Source organism: Nipponia nippon, unplaced genomic scaffold, assembly GCF_047370975.1.
Source record: "Nipponia nippon isolate SJK-2023a ecotype South Korea unplaced genomic scaffold, ASM4737097v1 scaffold_38, whole genome shotgun sequence".
Taxonomy (NCBI): Eukaryota; Metazoa; Chordata; class Aves; order Pelecaniformes; family Threskiornithidae; genus Nipponia; species Nipponia nippon.
The window spans coordinates 1,457,501-1,479,875 of NW_028262356.1; the positions used below are offsets into that span (position 1 = coordinate 1,457,501).

At 41.5% G+C, this 22,375-nt stretch overlaps 1 protein-coding gene across 1 annotated transcript; it reads left to right on the plus strand.

Annotated features, from left to right (window-relative positions):
- The first annotated feature begins 7,059 nt into the window (after positions 1-7,059).
- LOC104022630 (butyrophilin subfamily 2 member A1) lies at positions 7,060-21,147 on the plus strand. The gene is made up of 12 exons (XM_087773097.1): positions 7,060-7,129; positions 11,088-11,162; positions 11,910-12,182; positions 12,771-12,869; positions 13,546-13,572; positions 16,326-16,352; positions 17,392-17,418; positions 17,856-17,882; positions 18,877-18,903; positions 19,678-19,698; positions 19,823-19,849; positions 20,450-21,147. The coding sequence occupies exons 1-12, from the start codon at positions 7,087-7,089 to the stop codon at positions 20,962-20,964; spliced, it is 1,188 nt and encodes a 395-aa protein (XP_087629223.1). The 5' UTR covers positions 7,060-7,086; the 3' UTR covers positions 20,965-21,147.
- Positions 21,148-22,375: the final 1,228 nt, after the last annotated feature.

The following is a 22,375-nucleotide window of genomic DNA, read 5'->3' on the forward strand; positions in this document are numbered from 1 at the left end:
TTGAGGAAGTTACCTATTGAACAAAGTGCTCATCTCTCTTAAAAAGTTGTCATGAAACAGTGATTTAGGATCCTGCCAGCTACGCCAATTTGCTGTGAATCCTGATTTAGGATCCTGCTGACTATGCCAATTCGTCGGGAATGGGTGATTTAGAATGCTTAAGGAATCACCAACAAAGGTATCAGCAAAAGTGGTTTTAATATGATGTTGTAAGAGTGCGAGTTAACAAAGTTTGATGGCAAGGTTCACTCTATTAATTACTGCATGGAAGAATCATACAAAGGAAAATTGAGTTAGAATCAAGTTAGAATGATTCACAGAGAGACCAAGGACAGAAAAAGGTAAGGAGGACCCTCCTGTTGAGTTGGAGTAGACTCCCTTGCTTTCTAAACTCCTGACAGGAGCTTAGGTGTGGCTAGATCCAATCTTAATCTCAGACTTGGACAATGGTTTATGTCTAATGGAGTAAGGAAGGCCCTCCCGTTGAGTCATGAGGTTCAGGGTAGACCCCCTAGCTTTCTAAACTCCTGATGGAGCTTAGGTGTGGCTATGTCCAATCTTAGTCTCAGACTTGGTCAATAGTTTATGTCTAAGGGATTGTACATGCAAAGTTTATATAATGTTTCATTAGCATCAATTCAGCCTGCAATCAAAGTCACCAAGACAAAATCAAAGTTACCGTACTACAAGGTTATGCGCGGTATCAGTCACTTACCAAAGATCTGTCGTTGGTAAAAGGTCTCTCTGCCTCAAGGAGTAACCCTGAGAGGTGTCCTAGCTCAAGGGGAGATCACCACCATGCAGCCATGCTGCCTAGCAGGGCGAGCTCTAAAAAGGCTCACTTAGGCTGTCATATTTATAGGATAAAGTGGCTGGCTTGTAGTCAAATTACATGCCACAGAAAAGGTATATATGAGGCTCCTTGTACCCACAACATTCTCTGTTCCTTGATAAATGAGTCTTGGAAAAGCCACCCACTATTCATGTGTCAGTCGCATGACTGGTGTTCCAAGCGCATATGCATCAATGCTCACTGTGCCCCTCTGCTCCTTTGTGGGTTTTCAGAGAACTGATTGCAGTGAGAAGAGTTCACGGCCCAGCTACGTCTCAGGCCTTTGTCTCTTCCGGAGCCTGCACCGAACCACCGCCAGTCTGGTCAAGGGGTTGAGCACACCCATCGCACTCCACCCCATGACTACAGTCAATCCACTTTATCGACTTACAGAGTTACTCGCAGTTACCTCTTGCCTCTATGTTATAACTATGTGGTGTGTTGTAGATCAGTGGTAGGAGCCCAATTATCTTAAAGTGTTCTAATTAATGTTAGTTATATACCACATTACATACAGAATCAGCCGATTATATATGTTTTACATGCTGGATTGGTGTAATTTGTTTCATTTTTTTGCCAAACTCATATACATAATGATTATAAGCAATAAACATAATAAGGTTAAAACTAACAAAACTACAATTGGATGTAGCATCAAATTCAAAATTCCAGTTGCTGTTGGTGACCATCCAAAAAGCGTTCCCACCAGTGATGTTTTTCATCTTTCTTCACTCTTTCCAGGACGTGGTGTATCTCCTCTGCATCGTGATGGACAGTAATTAGGGTTTTTTGTCCATTGTTCTGAATTCGTTTTAGCAATTGACTCAGGTCATCATGTTGCAAGTTTTCTCCCCAATGTGACATTCATTCCAATAGAGATAGGCAATAAATCTTGATACGATGTATAGTTAGATTGTAACAATTGGTGAGTTGTGACAGGAGCTGAATGGTTAAAGTCGCTTCCTGTGATTTTGGTAAAATTACAAATACAGATATTTGAGTGATTATATGTCTCTACAGTGGTAATGTCTATAAACATAGAATCACAGAGGGTTCTTATGCAAATAATTCCGTTTCCAACATGTACAAGCACAGTTTCAGGGGTTTCATCAGGATATATTTCAAAATGGCAAATGTTGCTCAGTGTCAAGGCAAATGCCTTGGGTCTTAATGGTATTACTTTCACAAATAAGTCCTTCTTGTTCCCGTACAACACAAGCATCAACACCAATAGTTTGCCATTTGTTCCCGTTTTGTTGGGCCCATACTCTGTGTTCTAACGGACAGAGGACAGTTCCATTGTGATTTAATCCCGGCGCAATGATTGGGTATATGGTATATACCAAAGCATTGCGTATTGTTAGAATAAATGCTGTGGCTTTACTCTCGGTAGGGTTATAGGTAAAATTGAGTAGATGCCACCAGGACTGGAATTCCCTTTCAAATTGAGTCGCATTATCCTGAATTACCTCTGCAATTTCAGCGGGCAAGGTGCCCTCATCATTTCCCCTCATAATTGCTGTTACAGTAGATTGCACCCACAGCTAAGAAACACGTATGGTGCAGAATGTACCATAGTTACCATATCGATTAGCATAAATAAAGCAAGTGAGGGCCTCCACCTGGTGCGTCGGGCTTGTTTGCATATAAGCCAAATTTGGTCCGTGCTGACGATGATTGCTCCTGTGAGAAGGATAAGCCATCCTCTGATGGTTAACCTGATCTCCATGGGAGATGTGCTGGCATCATTCCCAGAATCGTGCCTGGAAAGGGAAAACAATACAAGTCTCGGCAGGGTTTTTACGGACGGGTTACCCCTTAGTAGCTCTACTTGTTTAACTGCTCGGACTAAAGACAACAGTCCCTTTTCCCACTCAGAATATCTCTGTTCTGTCTCTTTAAATGCAGTTGAGCTAAACATTAAAGGTCTTTTTGGCCCACTGGGCCTGGTCTGGAATAGATTGCAATAAGTGTTCTGCAAATCCCCATTCTGCTATAATAGTGTCATGGGGGTGTACTGGCCCTGGTGATTGATATGTCTTTGGTTTCTGTATTAGAGTTTTGACCGCCTCTTCATGCTCTGGGTTCCACTCCCACAGTTTTCCCTTTTGTAAAAGTGAATACAGTGGGCAAGCAATGATAGAAAATCCAGGTACGTGTTTCCTCCAGTACCCTAAAGTACCCATAAGCTGTTGTAATTCTTTCCTAGGTTGGGGCATCTGTAACTCCTCTGTTTTACTGAGGTGTCTGGTGGGATTGCTGCATACCTGCAATCCAGCAAGTACCTAAAAATTTTACTTCTCTACTCAGTCCCTGACATTTTTCGTGTGGAATTTCAACTTCTGCTTTATGTAGTGTTTGCCACACTGCTGCCGCTGCTTCCCCCACCTTTTCAAAGGAGGTCCCTCCAATTAGGAAATTAGGATATCATCTATATATTGGCACAGTTTCACATCTTGAGGGAGTGAGACTGCTTGTAAAAGTTCGACAAGCGCAGCATGAGCAATTGTAGGTGAATGAACACTCCCTGTGAGAGTCTGTTAAGGGTGTATTTCTTCCCAAATGAAAGCAAATTTCTCTTTATCCTTCTCCTGCAAGGGGACCATAAAGAACATGTCCTTCACATCTAGCACTGCCATCCATGGGTGTGTGGCTGCTTGTCATGTGGCTGTTAAAGTTGCGATATTAGGTACTGCAGCCGTTAGCGAAGCTGTGTTGGCATTTAGGCACTGATAATCAATTGTCAGATGCCATCTCCCATCTGGCTTCTGGACTGGCCAGATGGGTGAATTATACAGGGAGTGGGTTCTGGAAATAATATCCCACTTTTCTAAGTCTGCTATTACTTCAGAAATCCTGTTTTGTGCCACAGGAGAAATTGAGTATTGTGGTGCATTAGCAGCCTTCGAATCAGGGAGTGCAGGGGCAGCACGGAGTGCATGCGCTGTAGCCTCCCAGTTTCTGCGAGGGGTTGAGGTCAGTACTTGTACCAAAGAACCACATGCTGTGGTCTGGCAAGCACCAGTTTTGTTTGGTTAAAACGTAAAAACCCAAAATATTTTTATTGTGCTCTTTGATTGCAAAGGCAGTCGATGACATGAGCTTCTCACCAGAGAGCCATAAATTAACTTTCATGGTTTGGCAAATAGCGCTTGCTCCATTCACTCCAGTAATTTTAACTCTTTGCCATCCAGGTACGCTAAGCATCTCGGCATCCTGTTGTATTAATATTGAAATTAGCATGTGAATTCCTCCCTATTCTCCCAGCATCAGTCTGGTGAGGTGCCTCAGGCTTTATCTGTTGGAGAACAGACCTGTCGTTATTCGTTACAGCCCTTGGAAATCTTACAACTAACCAGTAAAGCAAAGCAAATCTTTGTCACATACAGAACAGTTCTGCGGAAACAAGATGGGTTCCTCATTCTTGAAGCATATCAAGAGTGCCACATCCTTTCCACGACCACCTTGCTTTGGGCGAGGCTCTGGGACTCCTGTTGCTTAGGCCTCCAGCAGTGACAGCAAAAAACCTCTCCCTTTCTGCTCAGAGAGTTTTAATCCTCAAAGGAATAGCTAGTGCACATTTATAGTCAGCCCCTTCCTGGGGATGTGTTCAGATGATAGCAAATAGGGGCCAAAGCTACAGTGGAGCATGAAGCAGAAGGTTGCCAATAAGGGGCTGTTAAAGGGCATAACTGTACCCACACAATCTGTTTAAAACTTTTTTTTCCTCTGAGCACCTGGAGGGCCATCCTGACCAGCATGGTTTCTCTCCCATCTCCATTGTCCTGCACTAGACCAGCAATGAGATGCTCTGTGTTGGAGCTGTTATGCCATGGTACACCTTACGGGTGACATCTATGTGTAGATGGAGACAGCAAGGACTTATCTGCAAGATCTGCAACCCTGAAAAGGGATGGGATCTGTAAAGCTCTTGCCAAACATTTAGAAATGTCTCTCTGCAATCAATAGCCCATTCTCAATCTCTGATGAGGATGATACCAGGAAGGTATGTTGGTACTGGGATGTGGTGAAACATTTAGCCAGCACTGAAGAAAGGCCCTGGACAAACAGTGAGGGATAATGTTTGGCCGGTGTGTGTCCAGACCATCCATCACATCAGCACTGTGTTTTTGTTATCCACCAGCTCATTAATTCCCAGACTCTGTTTGTAGGTGTCTGCCTCTTTTTCTACATCAACTTGTGATCCCTCTCTTCTCTGAGTGACACAACTGCACTGATGTCCAAAAACAGTCATGGGAGGGGGTCACAGCAGGCACACAAGAGGTTAAGTTGTAGGATAGTGGAGATGGAGGGCAGGGTGCTCCAGCTCTTGGCTGATGCCTCACCCAAAGGCAAGGTCTTTGGTATGCATATGCATATCCAGCCTGGTCATGGATGAGGTGAGCTTTCCTGAGGCTGCAGAAACTTTCTAGGAGAACCCTGTGGCTGACCCTTTTCTATGTCGATGGGAATCTGTGATTAGGCTGTCTTGTATAAAAAATGAACAGAGTCCTTCACATAGAAGTTTTGCCCTGAAAAAAAGCGAAAGAGTTTCTTCTAGCTGAAGAGCAAGAAGCTCCTGGATGCTAGTCCATGCTCTTCCTGCAAAAATCCTGCTTGCAGATAGCCCACCACACCCTGGAAGTACCAGGACAGAAACCCAGGGACGAGTGGCTACAGACACAAGCTCCAAATCCCGTCAGAGCAGAGATGTGGAGGTGTTCAAGCTCTGGACCTTCACTTCACTGTGCATCATCACCAGGTATTTTGACAGATGTCCAGGTACAGCTCATTTTTCCAAGGTCCCTTGTCAGCATATTTACACATGTATGTGTTTTGTAGCATTAAAATACAAAAAAGAAATTAATGGTGAGACAAGTAATGGTGTCATAATTTGGGGTACTAAGGGCTTTTTTGGGGCTGGTAACTTAATTCCAAAAGCACATTTGACCACAAAGCAATACCGACTATACAAAATCCATGCTTTATAGAGAATAATATTTACTGTCTTGGTCATCAGGGGTGTGCAGTTGTAGTGACTGGGAGATGAAAGTGGACAGCTCATAAAGCGAATTGCACATCTCGAGGGCAAATAAGCCATTTGTCAGAGATAACCAGAAAGCTTCCCGTGACCTGTAGAAGGAAAGGGAGGCTCTTCTTCGTTTCCAAATCCACAAAAAGCAGAAGTATCGGCAGAACTAGCGCTTGCCTTTTGGCTCATACCGAACTCTGTGCAGCTCCGCCGAGGTCGCAACTCCCTCTGGTGGGATGACACTGTCTTTGCCTGGAGTATTTTGTCAGACGCAACAACATAAGTTTATTCTGTTTGATTTCCCTTCCCCATATCTTTTCACTTGCTAAAACTCCCCCCTCTGCAGTGCGTGCACGTTTTCATTGAGAGGTTGTTTTTTTTTTTTTTGGTTCATAGAAATAGCCTCAGAAGAATGCAAGACTTCCAGAGGGGGGAGGTTTTATGCAAAATATTTAACATTGATTTATGCACAGATAGAGAATGCCGTCAGTTTGGGGAGGGCACATATTTTATCTTCTAATATCAAAGCAAGTGAGGACATAGATGCAAGATTGCAAATAGGAAGGCTTTTTTTCTCTACAAAAAGACCTCCTCCAAAACATCCAGCGTCAAGATCACATTGGCACCTAGCAAAACCTATTCCCCTGTCCCCTTTTCTCCTCCTTCCTCACCTTGGTTCTTCCTTCTATTAGAAGTAGATGGTGGTAGTAGTAGTTCAGGATGGGAGATAGTCCACCCTTCTGCTTTACCTTCAGGTCTTCTAAACCTGTTCCTGCACAAGCACTTCGGCGCATGGCTAAGGCAAACATCAGGCAACTACTAGGATGGTAAACCAAGAATTTTTTTACAGCACAGTCAATAACAGTCATTCCTTTTCCCAGTGATTATTCTGCTTCTAGATTAACTGTAATTTATTGGCCAGCCCTACTAGTTTCTTGGGGTCCATTTCCCACAGCATTATAGAAAGCTTCCACTGTCTGAAGTTTTCTAAGGGCTCTTTACATTTCTTCTAACTTATCGTAGAGTGTTTGACCACAGATAGTACAAATCCTCAGCCCTACCCATTTTTATTTTCTTTCACTCTCACAGTACTGCATTGCAAAGGTTAATAGGTAACCTTTGGAAATAAAAGGGTTAGTTTTATGGTCAGGATTGCAGTGGCTGACAGGGTCCAAAGGTACCAGTAGCCTTCTGAACATCGCCAACAGATGTAAGCACCTGCATGTGCGTTTCTTTAAGGAGCAGCTACGTTTTGGGAAATCCAGGTTTGTGTTTCTCTCTGTTGAAGCAATTGCTTATTTAGCTGCTTCTGTAGGGAAGAGCTCTGACTGTTTTCTTAGCCCGTTGTTTCCTGCAGGCTTTGTGTTGTGTTGTGTTGGTTGCCAGATGTTTTGGGTGTTGTCCTGAAAGATCTGGGGATTATCTCTGCTGAGCTCTGTTTGTGTGTATTTTTGCATGGTGAACTGCTGCTTGGGAGTGAGAGAAAAACCTCAAACATACCATCATATCTGTCTATCCTGAAGCCATGCTTAAAGTTAGATTTGGCTTTGGGGTCAAGTAGGGTCGGATTTAGTGGAGAGAAATCCACACTCTGACAGTGAGATGTGGACGTACAGACCCTTTGGAAAGCCCCAGATGAGCATCGATATCATGTAATGGGCACGGATCCCTTATTGCGCTTCTCCATTTTGTTTTTGTTCGGTTTCCTATGGCATGTCGCGGATGGAGTGAGAGAGAAGCAAAAATATACTTTATTGATATAAAACAGTGAGTTAACAAAGTTCAATGGTAAACGCGACAGTGGTTTAACAAGATTTGATGGCAAGGTACACTGGATTATTTACTGCATAGGGGACAGGGTCAGACAAAACTCTCAGGGAGGCCCTCCCATTGAGTCATGAGGTTCGGAGAGGACCCCCTTGCTTTCTAAATTCCTTCTCAGAGAGGAGTCTAGGTGCAACTGGATCCAATCCTAGTCCCAGACTTGGTCAATGGTTTATGTCTAAAGGACTATATACGCGCAATCAATGCTTTATATCGCTTAGCTAAGATTTCAAAGTTTAGCATGCTATTAGTCAGTCACCAAGGATCTGTTGTGGCAAGGAAACTCTCAACCTCAAGGAGTAACCTTGAGAGGCCTTCCTACTCAAGGGGAGATCCTGGTGTGCAGCCTGCTGCTGGGCAGGAGAGCTCAAAGGGTTCTTGGGCTGCTCAGTGTTTATTGATTGATTCATAGTCATATTTGAATACTGACCACAGATTTTAGTTTCTTCATTGTGGTTAGGTGGGCGCATTGCACAATAGCCCTTGGCTATTGTGTTGTTATCTGTCTCCCGAATACACTTTGAGCTGGATGCAGCCGTCATGACCAGACACATCCATTATGACCACCACTGGTGGTTGTCGCCTGAGCAGGCTTAAGGGAGATAAAGGTTGGGGGGGCGGGGAAGCACACCATCACAGGGCGTTACTTTCATTTTTGTTGTTCATCCTTCTCTTTGCTCCTGCTTGTAGCTGCTGTGCTCATTGTGCAGTGTTATTCTTCCTACTCAAGGTGTTTGTGGCAGTCTTTACATTTACTACGGTGTCGGCATTGCAGTCTCAACAGAGTACCTGACAGGCACTTTAAGACTTGCTGTTTGTTGTCATGGCTTTTTTTCTCTATGTGTTTTGCAATATGTTGTGCTTTTTCTATTCTATTCTATTCTATTCTATTCTATTCTATTCTATTCTATTCTATTCTATTTTTCCTTTCCTATTTCCTTGAATCCCAAGCATCCCAGTTCTTGTAGTGCTATCACTCAGCTATGATACAAAAACCAAAGTGAAACTCGTTCTCTAGTTATCCTGGCAGCAGAGAAAGTCCTGAAGATGGTGTGTGAAGGCTCAAAAAAAGAGGAAATTACGAAAACAAATAAAACGTGTCAAAATCTCACATTCTTAATGGCTATAGGAAGGGACTATATTGTGCCTCAAAAAGATAAAAGAACTAGGACTCATACTATATATCATTAACTAGCTAAGTGTTAGGCTTCTAACACAATTTAGTGTCATGGTTTAACCCCAGCCGGCAACTAAGCACCACCCAGCCGCTCGCTCGCTCCCCCGCGGTGGGATGGGGAGAGAATCGGAAGGGTAAAAGTGAGAAAGCTGGTGGGTTGAGATAAAGACAGTTTACCAGGTAAAGCAAAAGCCACGCACACAAGCAAAGCAACACAAGGAATTCATTCCCTCCTTCCCATGGGCAGGGAGGTGTTCAGCCATCCCCAGGAAAGCAGGGCTCCATCCCGCGTAACCGTTACCTGGGAAGACAAACGCCATCACATCCCCCCCTTCCTTCTTCTTCCCCCAGCTCTATATGCTGAGCATGACGCCGTACGGTGTGGGACAGCCCTTGGCTCAGCTGGGGTCAGCTGTCCCGGCTGTGTCTCCTTCCCACTTCTTGTGCCCCCCCGGCCTCCTCGCTGGTGGGGCGGTGTGAGAAGCAGAAAAGGCCGTGACTCTGTGTAAGCGCTGCTCAGCAATAAGGAAAACATCCCTGTGTTACCAACCCTGTTTCCAGCACAAATCAAACCATAGCCCCCCACTAGCTACTATGAAGAAAATTAACTCTATCTGTCAAGGACTGTTATGGGAGCAGAATTTTCTCGACATTGCTGTTCTATCACCATCTTCTGGCTTCAACATCCAGCCCCCAACGAAACTGCCACAGGACGCCCATGCAGAGACCAGGGCGCAAAAGGCGGGGCCATAAACTGCACGTACGCCTGCGCAGAGACGAGGGCGTGAAAAGCAGAAGAGCAAACTGCACATACGCAGACCCCTCCTGCACATGTGCATGGCCCTATAAAAGGACCACGTGTGCCTTTTGAGGCTGCTCTCTTTTTCTTCTCCTCCTACCCCGCGCACTCCTTGGAAGCTGCTCCTGCGGACACAGAGGCTGGACTGGCTGGACCTTTGATCAACGGGATAACGCCGGACTCAGAGTGGCGGTAGCTAGTTCCCCTATGTGGCCCTCTTCTCACCCGCCTGAGCACGCTCTTGCTCTCTTTTTTCTCTCGCCCGCTCTTTTGCTCATTTTCTCTCTCTCTCTCTTTTCCCCCCTGTCTCCCTACCCGGTCCTCACCCCTTTGTTCACCAAAATAAAGTCAAAAGGTTGTATGGCATTTGACCTCGTTTGTGTCTTAATCACGTCCTTGGGATCGTATTGAAACCTCCCCCGACACTGGATCGGGACACTATCCCAGCCCAAACCAGCACATTTAGTTTCCTGGTCTCCTTTTACCAGCAGTGAAGAAAACCAGCCACCTCTGGATCATGACATATTTTCTCCTCCTGTGAAAGTATGCATTGAGAAATTTTTAGTTGTCTTAGTTACCATGACCAGTGAAAACTCTGAAAATCCTTAGGGTGGTTCGGATGGGCCATAATTAATGAGAGGTTCCATTTTGTATTGCAAAAAAGTGTGTGGTGGGGAGGAGAGAAGCAAATCCATGACCTGCCTGGACATGTGGTGCACTTCAAAGCAGTGCTTATTATGTTTTGCCAGGTCAAAGTCAAATGAAGGTCTTCCTTTTTTTTTTCTATTTGAGTTATATTTATTGTAGTATAATATACATATTTATATATGGTTTTATACCTATACATGTAGAGAGAGAGAGAGAAAAAGTGGGCTTGGTTATATAAATCTTGGAAACTTCTGCTTTAAAATCCTGGTTAATTTAGAAACTTTCATTTCTACTTTCATTAAAAATATTTGAGGAAAAAAATGGTTATAGTATTTCCAAAGAGAAATATATAATTTAGAAAATACCGATGTGCCCTTATTTTCAATTTCTTTTTTTTTTTTTTTCAAGGCAGAATTTATGTTCTGGGCTTTTGTATCTGTATTGTCTTTGCTTTTTAATTCCAAGGAGCCATCTCAAGTCCTGTTACTGGTACTACTAAGGAGACACATGTCTGCCCAGCTCAGGAATTGCTCACTTCATAACCACTGACTATTATCAGTGTTGGAGGGTCTCCACACAGACCATAGGAACGATCACAGGACTTCTCTGGCTGCTGAATCACTCCCCAGGTTCGTCTGGGGTGCAGTTAAGCACGTGGGTAGTGCACATAAGCAGACAAGATGTTGGAGCGAATCTGGGAATGATGTAACTCAACTGTGCACGACCCCACATCATTTATTTTGCATTCGAACATAGACTTTTCTCTTCCACATAGGTATGGGGCTCTTGGTCCAGCTGACAGGAGTAATCTTCATCTTGGTATTGGTATCTACACACCATCCCACTGCAGGTAATTTTGCTCTGTAACAGATTAATTTCGCTTTGTACTGAATCCATTTCAGAGACTATGAATAGATTTGAACTGATGCCCCCTATGACTTTCTTCTCCACTGAAGGAGGTCCAGATTTAGATGACTTCTTTGGCTTGTATGTTAACACAGATTTATGTTCTGGGATTCAGCATGCTCAGCTGTAGGCATTAAAACTGAGCACCTGAGAGCTATTTATCTGAGGTACCTGTGTGGTCAACAGGAGAAGACAGGCATAACATAATTGATTTATCTCAGATTCCCATCTTCCCAGTGAATGAATCACTCTGTAGGGAAGTCAGTTTCTCCATGGTTTCTCTGCAAGAGGACTGCCTCAATGAGAAACTTAGCTTTTAGGTGGCTAAAATTCGGTGAGATGAACATACCTAGATAACCTAATGTTATCAACACTACAAAGGGAGGTGACAGGTAATTTTGACTTGCATGATGTGTGGCAGCGCTGGACACTTGTAATTTGAAGTGGATGGCTTTGTGTTTCAAATGCATCTATGTGCTTTTCCTCATCCTCTAATTTGCAGCTGCTGCTCCTGGTGAGGAGTTGTGAGAGGATGTGCTAATGTCATTGGGTAAGGGCTGCAACTTCCGTGGGGAAAACACTTACAGGGCATCATAAATGCAAAACTTCTCACAGGCTTCTTCCCCTTTAGCCTTTAAAACCACTGCGATTGCAGAGCAGAGCTCAATCCGTTTGTCTCTCTCTTCTCTAGGTGGTGGCCATGATCCGTTGCTTGTCTTGGATGGTTATGAGGACGATGGCATTCGACTCAAATGTTTCTCTGAGAGGTTGTTTTCTGAAGTTCAGGTGTTGTGGACAGATGGTAGAGGAGACAATGTCACTGGGACTCCTCTCACCACTGGCACCACCACTGCTAATACCAGCAGCTCCATCATTCTAAAACCCGGATCTGGAAACTCTGTGTCCTGCAAAATAATTGATAAACTGCTGAAAACAACAACAGAATCTTCAGTTGTCGTTGCGGGTGAGTATGAGCTTGTATCCTTGTGGCCTGGGAGGAAAAACAGTGAGCTGATGCATGCAGAGCAGATTGCCCCAGAACCTCAGATTTCTAGTGGAACAGAATAATCAGTTTCTACAGAAGTTTTCTTCAGTGATACTTCTTGGTCTTTGCACTGAACCACCATTAGGTTCCATGGGCAACTCCCAAACAATGTCAAAATATTAATAATAAAACCACCCTTCCATGGGTGTAATGCCATCCGGGGGAAATAAAATCTTGTTATTGAGCAGTGCTTATTCTCACTTGCAAGGATGGAGGATGCTGTTCCATCTCTCTCTCTCTCTTTTTCTCTCATTTTCTTCCACTTCTGTTTCTATTACTATAACATCTAATATTCTATTCTATTCTAATTCAGTGGTTTACACAAATCTCTGATGGTGCTTTATAAAATAGTCTAGGGATGTAAAAAGTCCCAGTGAACTGCTCCTACAGGTGTCTAGGAATGAAATCTAGATCCAAATTTGTTTTGTTTCACTTTAGGCATGTAATCAAAGTATAAAGTTGATAATTCGAAGAAAGTTATAACTGATCATCTGAAATAATTTGCAGATGTCTTCTTTCCTGCCACCTCCCCTTGGCTGGCGGCTTTTGTCGTGATCCTGCTCTTGAGCATATTCCTGGTTATTGCTGCAATTTATAAACTCAGAAGTAAGTTCCACTCTTCATACTAAAGTGATGAATGCTTCATACAAGCCAGTTGAAAGACAGCACCATGTCCAGAATTATGTGGGGAGGAGGGTACAGGATTATGAACAATCACCCTCGTGATTCTTCAACCGTGGGTTTTTACTGTATTTTTGCTTTCTTTGCAGATTGATTTTTAAGTATCTCTTTACTACTCCAACATCTTGGGGTATAAACCTGTACAATCACATTTGCCAATATGAATTGACATATTACTATGTGAAATTATCATTGCAACTTAATCTCATTTTTGAAATATAAACGATTCTTGCATGTAACTGAAATATGTTAGTGTACCCAAATGTCTTATTGGCTTAATTTATTTGCAAGTAATTTTATTGCTTTATAAGCTACTTTCTAAGTAAGACAGTTCCACAACAAAAATCCATTGCCAAGACAGCATACTTGACTTTTTTTCTGCCTTCAGCATCACTAGTTTTGTTCATTAAATTCTCTGTGATTTCTCATTGTTTTAATGGAAGTATATGCAAACCAAGATATTTTGAAAATAAGTTGCTTCCTTACCAAGCATGACCACCACAAAATATGAAGTTTCATTTGAAAACCTACAAGCAAGAAGAAAGTAAGATAACATTTTCCTTCTCTCTGCCTCTCTCTTCTCTCCCCCTCTCTCTCTCAGAGAACAATAAGACAACTACTTGTGAAAGTAAGTCATATTAATACCATATTTAAAAGTCATATTAATACTATATTTCATCACGAACATCTTGAAAGATATGTGCAACAGTAGAAATGTTGGCCAGTGGTATAAACCATGGGGCTAATTAGTTGTATTCCTAAGGTTTTTTTATGACAGAGACTTCGAAAGATTAGGACTTTGGTTGACGTGATCTACCTGTAGGCTCCAGCTGGGGTGCCTTTGGGGAGTAAGTCACCTTATGCACAGCCAGCACAGAAAGACTGGTCCACTGCTGATTCCTGCTCCTGATGAGGAATGAGGAAATTCTTGCATCCCATTTAACCTCAGCTTTTCTGCCTGCAGATGTTGAAAGAAGTGGTAAAAAGCTTTTGGTGTGACTCACCTTTTGTGCAAAAAATTTCACAGGTTTTCTTCCCCCTGACCCACTAGCTATCTAAAAGTTTACCATTTCCACACAAATGACTTTTTGACAGTTCCCCAAGCTTTATGTCCAGGCTCCTCAGAGCATTACAACATTTCCTAGTGCCCTTATGCAAAACTGTGATAGAAAGACCCCTCAGGACCCCAAATACCATGTTGGAGCACGGTTAAAGCTGCCACACAGATGGGATTGAGCAGGGCATACAAGTGGCAGCGTGTTCTCACCAGAAGGTGTTTCCAGAGCAATTTTTCCCCTGCCAAGACCCACTCCAAATTTCAATAGGTGCAAAACTCTCAATAAAAAAAATTTGTTTCATGTGAAAACTGGAAATACTTTTAAAATGTTTTTTTCTAGAAATACTTTTATATTAAAAAAAAAAAAGTTTTAGGAAAAAGAGGAAACTATATAGCTTCTTTTAGATAACTTGCATCTTTCACCAGCAATGAAGTAAATTGGGATACAGTTCAGAGGAGGAACCCAACTTATTCCTCTGAATTGTACACGGAGTTTTTTGACTCTCTAATGACTACAGAAACAATTAAAAAAAAAAATTAAGCTTCCCGGGCGAAAGGTAGCCTTTGTAAACTTCTGGAGAATCCAACGTGTTCTGCTTGGAAAGTACTATATGCTAGGAAGTTATTTTCATTTTTAAAATGAAAACCTCATTATTTGTCTGAATATTTACTTCAATTTCTGAACCGTTTAATCTTCAGGATGAGATTTTTGGGGTTTTTGTGACTTCTGACTTACAGAAGAAAAGCAGAATATATCTAGTGACTGTTTTATGCTGATGGCAACTCTAAAGAAAACACACCTTTGCCATAATTGAGGGAGTGAAATGCTGCCTGGGAACTAATCTCAGAAATTTGCATACAAACAAAAATGTTTTGGAATTTAAAAAAAGAAAAGAGTATGTGGGAACAAATCTATGGAGACTTTTATTAAAATTCACATCCAGTCATCTCTGAAACACTTCCTATCCATTTTGCAGAATTTTGCCACCTGTCAGTATGACTTGTGAAATAAAACTGAGTATATACTAAACTATCAGAGAACAGAAAGAAGTCTTTTTACTGTGAAGATATTTGAATACTGGCACAGGTTGCTCTGGAGAGGTTGTGGAGTCTCCGACCTTGGAGACATTCAAAACCCAACTGGACACAGCCCTGGGCCAACCTTGCTTGAGCAGGATGGGTGGACTAGATGGATCTCCAAGCGTCCCCTTCCAACCTCAACTATCTGTGACTCTGTAAAACGTGATTTTAGCTGCTGGTCCCTGAATGGCTGTGAGTTTGAAATAGCAGAGTGTACATTCAGTCTCTCTTTATCTATAGGTATATAGGTATATCTATAGGTATACCACATATAGGTATACCACCTATAGGTATACCTATATAGGTATACCACAATATGTTTTGTGCTTGATCTCTAGTATTTTTGTTTCAAATGTTGCAACAAACTGGCTTAACTTGAGGCAAAAAAAGATTTTATTTTTGTTTTGGTCAATACCTGTATTGTACTTGTTTAAACTCAGTTTATAAAAAATAATTTACTTTTGAAGTGTAGTTACCTAGTATTCAAATAAAACCAGTAATTTATGTGTGTATATATATACATCCAAATACATACACGCAACTATATATAAATATAGTTGCATCAGGAATAGTGTGGCCAGCAGGACCAGGGCAGTGATCGTCCCCCTGTACTCAGCACTGGTGAGGCCACACTTTGAATCTTGTGTTCAGTTTTGGGCCCCTGACTACAAGAAGGACATGGAGGTGCTGGAGCGTGTCGAGAGAAGGGCAACGAAGTTGGTGAAGGGTCTGGAGCACAAGTCTTATGAGGAGCGGCTGAGGGAGCTGGGGTTGTTTAGCCTGGAGAAAAGGAGGCTGAGGGGAGACTTTCTCGCTCTCTACAACTACCTGCAAGGAGGTTGTAGCAAGGTGGGGGTCGGTCTCTTCTCCCAAGTAGCAAGTGATAGGACAAGAGGAAACGGCCTCAAGCTGTGCCAGGGCAGATTTGGGTTGGATATTAGGAAACACTTCTTCACCAAAAGGGTAGTCAGGCACTGGAACAGGCTGACAAGGGAAGTGGTTGAGTCCCCACCTGGAGGTATTTAAAAGATGGGTAAATGTAGTGCTTAGGGGATGATTTAGAGGTGGACTTGACAGTGCTGGGTTAACAGTTGGACTTGATGATCTTAAAGGTCTTTTCCAGCCTAAAGGATTCTATGATTCTACAATTCTGTACAAATTGTTGTGGCTTAATCACTTCTGTTGTAGTCTTGAAGTGCTTGAAGAATTATTTTTAGGATATAAAAATATTTCTCTGTTCACAGAAAATGCACAAAAGGACATTAAAGAAGGTAAGTGTAACAGCTTTTTTTCAGTGATTTCTATCTATAAATCTCTCTGGTCCTTTAGAACCAGATAAAAGCTGAGCTCAGGAAATATTAGTGACTGTTTTGCTTGCTTTTGTAAAATAAAAAAAAAATTTTAAATCATTGCAATACCTTTTATATTGACCATTTAAAGATGATCAATGCCTACTGCAAAGAAAAGGACTAATTCTATGGAAAAGTTTGATCTATGCCTGGTATTTTTTGCTCAGTATTTGAGCTTGCAAATTTTTCTGTTGATTAATTCGGGTAGTTAATGTGTTCTTAATTTGGGATCATGGTTCGTGCTGAATTTCAGTCTGTAATAAAAGAAAGAATTAAGCTCTAGAGCCTGAACAATCAAAAAAAAGTTTTCTGATCTTCTTATAAAAGTCCTGGTTAGGACTGCGTTGTACAAAAGCAGAATAAGAAGATTGCTTTTACTGTGAAGAGCAAGCGAGCTGAGTATGCAAAGTGTGCCAGAGATGTAGTAAATCCAGTAAACTTTTTTGAAAGTTTTGAGTAGTCCTTATGGACTTACGGAGAAACATAATTTATATCTTTTATAAAGCCATGTTTAAGGTTATCTGGACATGATTCCGTTGTTTCAACATAAGTACTAAGAACCATCTGCAGATGGATGTGCTAGTGCCATTCGATCGCATGCCAGTGCCATTCGATCGCATGCCAATGCCATTCAATCACATCCTCATTAAAATATTAGTTCTGTATTTTCTCCTTAGTTCAGTGAAACTTAGTTACTTCATTCTGCCAAGGTGAATTTCTTGAGCAGTCTTTTTGTTCCTACCTTAAGGGAAGGTACCAGCATAATGAAGACAATAACTCTGGCTGCCTTATAGCAGGAGAACATCTGGTCGTTTTTATGAAGCTTGGATCATTTAATTTCATCTTAGCTCTTGCTATACAAAACACAGTGGAACAGATGGGAAATTCAATGTATTTCTGTTTAAAAAAAAAAAAAAGGAAAGGAAATGGTTTTTTAATATTTAAACATAATCTCTTTCAGAGATAGAACAACTCAAAGATGAACTGGGTAAGAATGTATCTTGACTTCTTTGTCGTGTTGGTTTTGAGTATCCTTTGGTTAGAAGAATCCTCCATATTTAAAAAAGTTATAATGTCTTGAAAGAGGGCCCATACTGAAAATGTCCTTCTATTCTAAAGCTAGGGGTTTTAATTAAATTAATGATATCTGGTATTATTATCTTCAATGTAACCTGGTTTGAGCCAGCAAATTTTGTGTATCTAGTCTAAGTTAATAGTCTAGTCTCATTCTACGGGATGGGTATCTTCAGAGGACAATTTATCCCCCACCTATTTTGAAATTATATTCTGAACTTTATGCCAAGCCTCAGTTCCCTAAATGAAAACATTCTTTAACACTGAAATACTCACTCACATTTTGTTTGATTTTGTCTTGAAAAATGTATCATTCTCTGCTATTTCTGGGTTTGTTGCTTTGTTTTTCAGCTGAGGAGCAGAAGAGCTTTCAGAAGGGTAAAATAACATTTTTTTTTTTACCTTGCATTTAGTGCCACACACTATTCTTTTAACCATACCCTGAAACATGCTTTGCAGGCGACCTTTCTAATAAAATAGTGGTCGTTTATGCAGCTTTGAATACTAGAGTTGGAAAACACTCTCAGACCTTCACATTTGCAAAGATTAACTCCCCTATTCCAACCAGAAAGATAACTGAAAAGTTGTGTTATGTGTACATTCAGTCTCTCTCTTTTTATCTATATGTATATATCTATCGATAGAGAGTATATATAGATATCTCTCTCTCTCTCTCTCGTGTTATTTTTCTGCTAGAAAATATTTAAGTGGAACATTTTATTTTATTTATTTATTTATTTAATTTATTTATTGCATCTCAGAACAAAATAACGACTAAAGCATCTGATCACAGCATTAAAAAGAATAGAATGGGAAAAATCCCAGCGCAATTCTTGTTGAACATTGAGAATAAAGGAGTTCTCAAAAAGCAACTGTGACAAGCTATGTCCCCAGGTGAAGCTAAGAACCATAAAAAGGATTAAATTGGGCTTTATTTGTGTAAAAGAGACAAATATAATCGCAAGCTTTGTGTTATTGAGAGAGGTTTTACTCTCCTTCTCTTATGACGCTTTATGAACTGTAAATATCCTTGGGAGCTATTTGTTCTGAATCACTCCCTGATTGTTTCTGATATTTTCCTTTATTTATTTTGTCGTGTCTTGTGTTCAGGAATATTTGTGCAACACATTATTTAATACTGGGGAAAATTTGTATAGTGCATGTCTATTATTCTACAAAGATAAAGAGATTACTCCTGTATATATAATATATATATATAAAAATATATATATATATAAAAACAGAGTAATAAACAGATTAACCTCTATATATAGTTAACTTATATATTAGTATTGCAAAATGCTTAGTGAGTGTACCATAATTCGCCTGATTTAGTTGTCCTAACTTTAAATTTAATTTTGTTTCCTTGTAGAAAATCAGAATATTTTGTCTGAAATTGGTAAGGATATTAAGTTAACTTCGGGCCTTAAAAATAATTTAGATTATTTGTGATCAGAAATACCATTTTGGAACTGAACTGTGCCACCATTTGAGGGCTATTGCAGCACTTCATTCTTTTCCACCCCTGGACTTAGTTGTCCCTAAAAACCAGTGTTTATCTGACACAATCTTGGACTCCAGAACATGTTTCCATAACAAGGGAATATCATCTCAGTTCTTTAAGGGTTTAATTTTTGTTGTAGCTGAGTTGAAAACAGGTTTTCTTTCCTGCTAACAAACTGATATTTTTGAAAGAAAGAAGGAAAAATATACATACTTTCATATGCATTTTAACTGTTGGCCATGTGAAGCTCCTGTTTGTCATCTGACAGGGTCTGGCAGCCTGGCCACATGTCCTGTGTGTACCTGCAGGTGATTCAGCTCACCTAACTAGTTATCTAAATTTGGGGCATTGAGGCTAAGGCAATATTCTTGGCTCCCTCATTGAGCGATTAAGACATCCAAAAGTAGTTTCAGATAGGCGGTTGAAACAGCAGAGAAGAAACACTTTCTGATGTGCCATTCTCTTTCTCCTGGCTCTACACAGAGCCCAGGCGACTGGCTTGGGTTTAGATAACCTCTAGCCCTCCAGAGTTAAGGTAGCATCGTTTCCCGAATCCTAAGCCAGGTCATAATTAAGTAATGTAGTATTGGAAAGACTGTTATTAACACAGACACCCTACAGAAGAGCCTTGCCATGCATGAGGATAATATAACTTTCTGTCTCTTTCAGAAAAAGTCCAGAATGAACTGGGTGAGTTGAAAGATAAAAACTAATTTTATCAAATCTACACCCCTCCAACCCCATACTGTACTAAAATTAGGTATAGTAACATTCTGCAGTAATTTTAATTAATCATTCATTTATTTTCTTGCAGACTTCAGGAGAGCTCGTAAGAATGCAGGTAAGCCAAATCTCACCTGCCATAAACCTCATGTTCTTTCACGTACATACCAGAGTCTATCCCTTGTGTTATGAAAAATTCACAGGCTGTCAGAATTTGAGGAAATTTTGCAGCCTGTTGGTTGAAACAGGCACCCAGGTTTTCTTAGGCATCTTCCATCTACACAGTTCTCGGTGTCACAAGTTGGGGTAAATCATTTCTGTACCAAATAGGGCCTTTTTACATATCATGTGGCTTTGAGAGATTCAGGTTTATGTTTTACTCCAAAAAATTTTGCTGCCAGATGGGTCTGACCAGAGAGCCTGGATCCCCTCAGTCAGAGTAAAGATGAATTAATAAAGGCAGCATGAAGCCAGAGAACAGGCATACCCTGCTGAATATTATTTCTGCTATTGAGTTTTTGTCTGACAAAAGCAGTCTGTATATTCCTGGGGCATTTAAGTTTGTTTTTTTTTTTGTTTGCTTGTTTGTTTGGTTGTTTTTTTGTAATTGTTTCTCTCCTTTATTTGCTTCCTTTGAGATTACTGTTTATTTCCCTGAAAGTCAGAAGTAACTTGGTGCTTTGTATTTTTTTCTTTTTTTTTTTCTTCCTTTCTCAAGTTAATATCACTCTAGATGAGAACTGCAAACATCCCAGCCTCATCATTGAGGAGAAAAACAGGGTCAAGTCCTCCACCCAGGAAGAGATCCTGCCCAAAGCGGTGGTGGTGGCTACTGAAGGTTTTTCAGAAAAGAAACATTACTGGGAAGTGGAGGTGGGGGATAAATCAGAGTGGGAGCTGGGTGTGGTGTGTGAAGAAATTAGAAATACACTGAGGAGCAACACAAATACTTTCCCAAAGGGGAATTTACGCAGTCTGCGGTTTTCTCAGGGAGAATACAGCTTAACTGGTGGGACGGATGTAAGAAATTGCAAGCCCTGCAGCATAGTAGGTGTTTTCCTGGATCAGGACCATAATGTGCTTTCATTCTTTGATGTTAAAGAAAAGTGCCTTCTCGTGTCTCTCCCTTTGGAGTTTTCTGGGAATCTGTACCCATTCTTCTGTCCAGGCTCTGATGGAAAATGGTTGGGAGTACGCCCTGTATACACGAAAAACGCATTACCCTCTCTGTGACATCCTTCCACAGGACCAGGAGGAGATTAATAAATTAATAATGTAGTGAATCGCAGAGGATGTGAAAGCAGAGAGGAAGGAAAAAAAAAAAAAAGTAATATCAGCTTTTAAAACCATGGTCAAGAAAGAAATAGTCTCTGAAGTAGTTCTTAGGCATTCATCTTGTACTAAAAACTAATCTTGTAAAAACTCAGACCTGTCAAATGTTGCAATTTTATTTCATTTTACTTGGATGAAAGAAACATGGATTTATTTCAGTATTTGTTGCATTTGTTGTGTATTCATTTTTAACTAATAAACCCATCAGAACAGTTTACCAGGAAGAGTATGAATGCAAATTCCAAATTTTGTACAAAGTCAGAAAACTATTAATAACAATCAAATTGTGAGCTATGAAATGCTGAGTGGTCTTTTTGGACGTTAAGTGATAAGGGTGAAATCTACAGACCCCATACTGGATGTGAGAAAACTCAGGAACAATTGCTTATATGTAAGCAGTTGGTTAAGTTAGTTTGACTGAAGGACGGGGTTCAGCTGCCCAAATGTGGAAGCCTAATGCAATTTGGGCTCCCACAGGCCTATCAGAGCATGGGATTTATGGGATTCTCAGACCACCCTGAAGCAGCAGCTGAAGATGAGGGGAGATGTGACATGGCATCTCAAGTGGCCACACATGTCTGTCTGCAGGCAAGTGAATGATATCCTAATCTCTACTGTCTGTAAAGGGAGTGTAAACCTCATGCTCACATGTAGGCAGTGTGGCAGGTTGACCTTGGCTGGCTGCCAGGTGCCCACCAAGCTGCTCTATCACACTCCCTCCTCAACTGGACAGGGGGAAGAAATATGACAAAAGGCTCATGGGTCGAGATAAGGACAGGGAGATCACTCAGCAATTACTGTCACTGGCAAAACAGACTCAGCTTGGGGAAATGAATTTAATTTATTGCCAATCGAATCAGAGTAGGATAATGCGAAATAAAACCAAATCTTAGAAAACACCTTCCCCCACCCCTCCCTTCTTTCTGGGCTCAACTTCAGTCCTGACTTCTCTACCTCCTCCCCGCAAGCAGCGCAGGGGAATGGGGAATGGGGGTTGCGGTCAGTTGATAAGGCATTGCCTCTGCTGCTCATTCCTCCTCACACTCTTGCCCTACTCCAGTGTGGGGTCCCACCCACAGGAGACAGTCCTTCACAAACTTCTCCAGCGTGGGTCCTTCTCCTTCCCATGCGCTACAGCTCTTCATGAACTGCTCCAGCATAGGTCCTTTCCACAGAGTGCAGTCCTTCAGGAACAGACTGCTCCAGCATGGGTCCCCCATGGGGTCACCAGTCCTGCCAGCAAACCTGCTCCAACATGGGCTTCTCTTCATGGGTCCACAGCTCCTGCCAGGAGCCTGCTCCAGCACAGGCT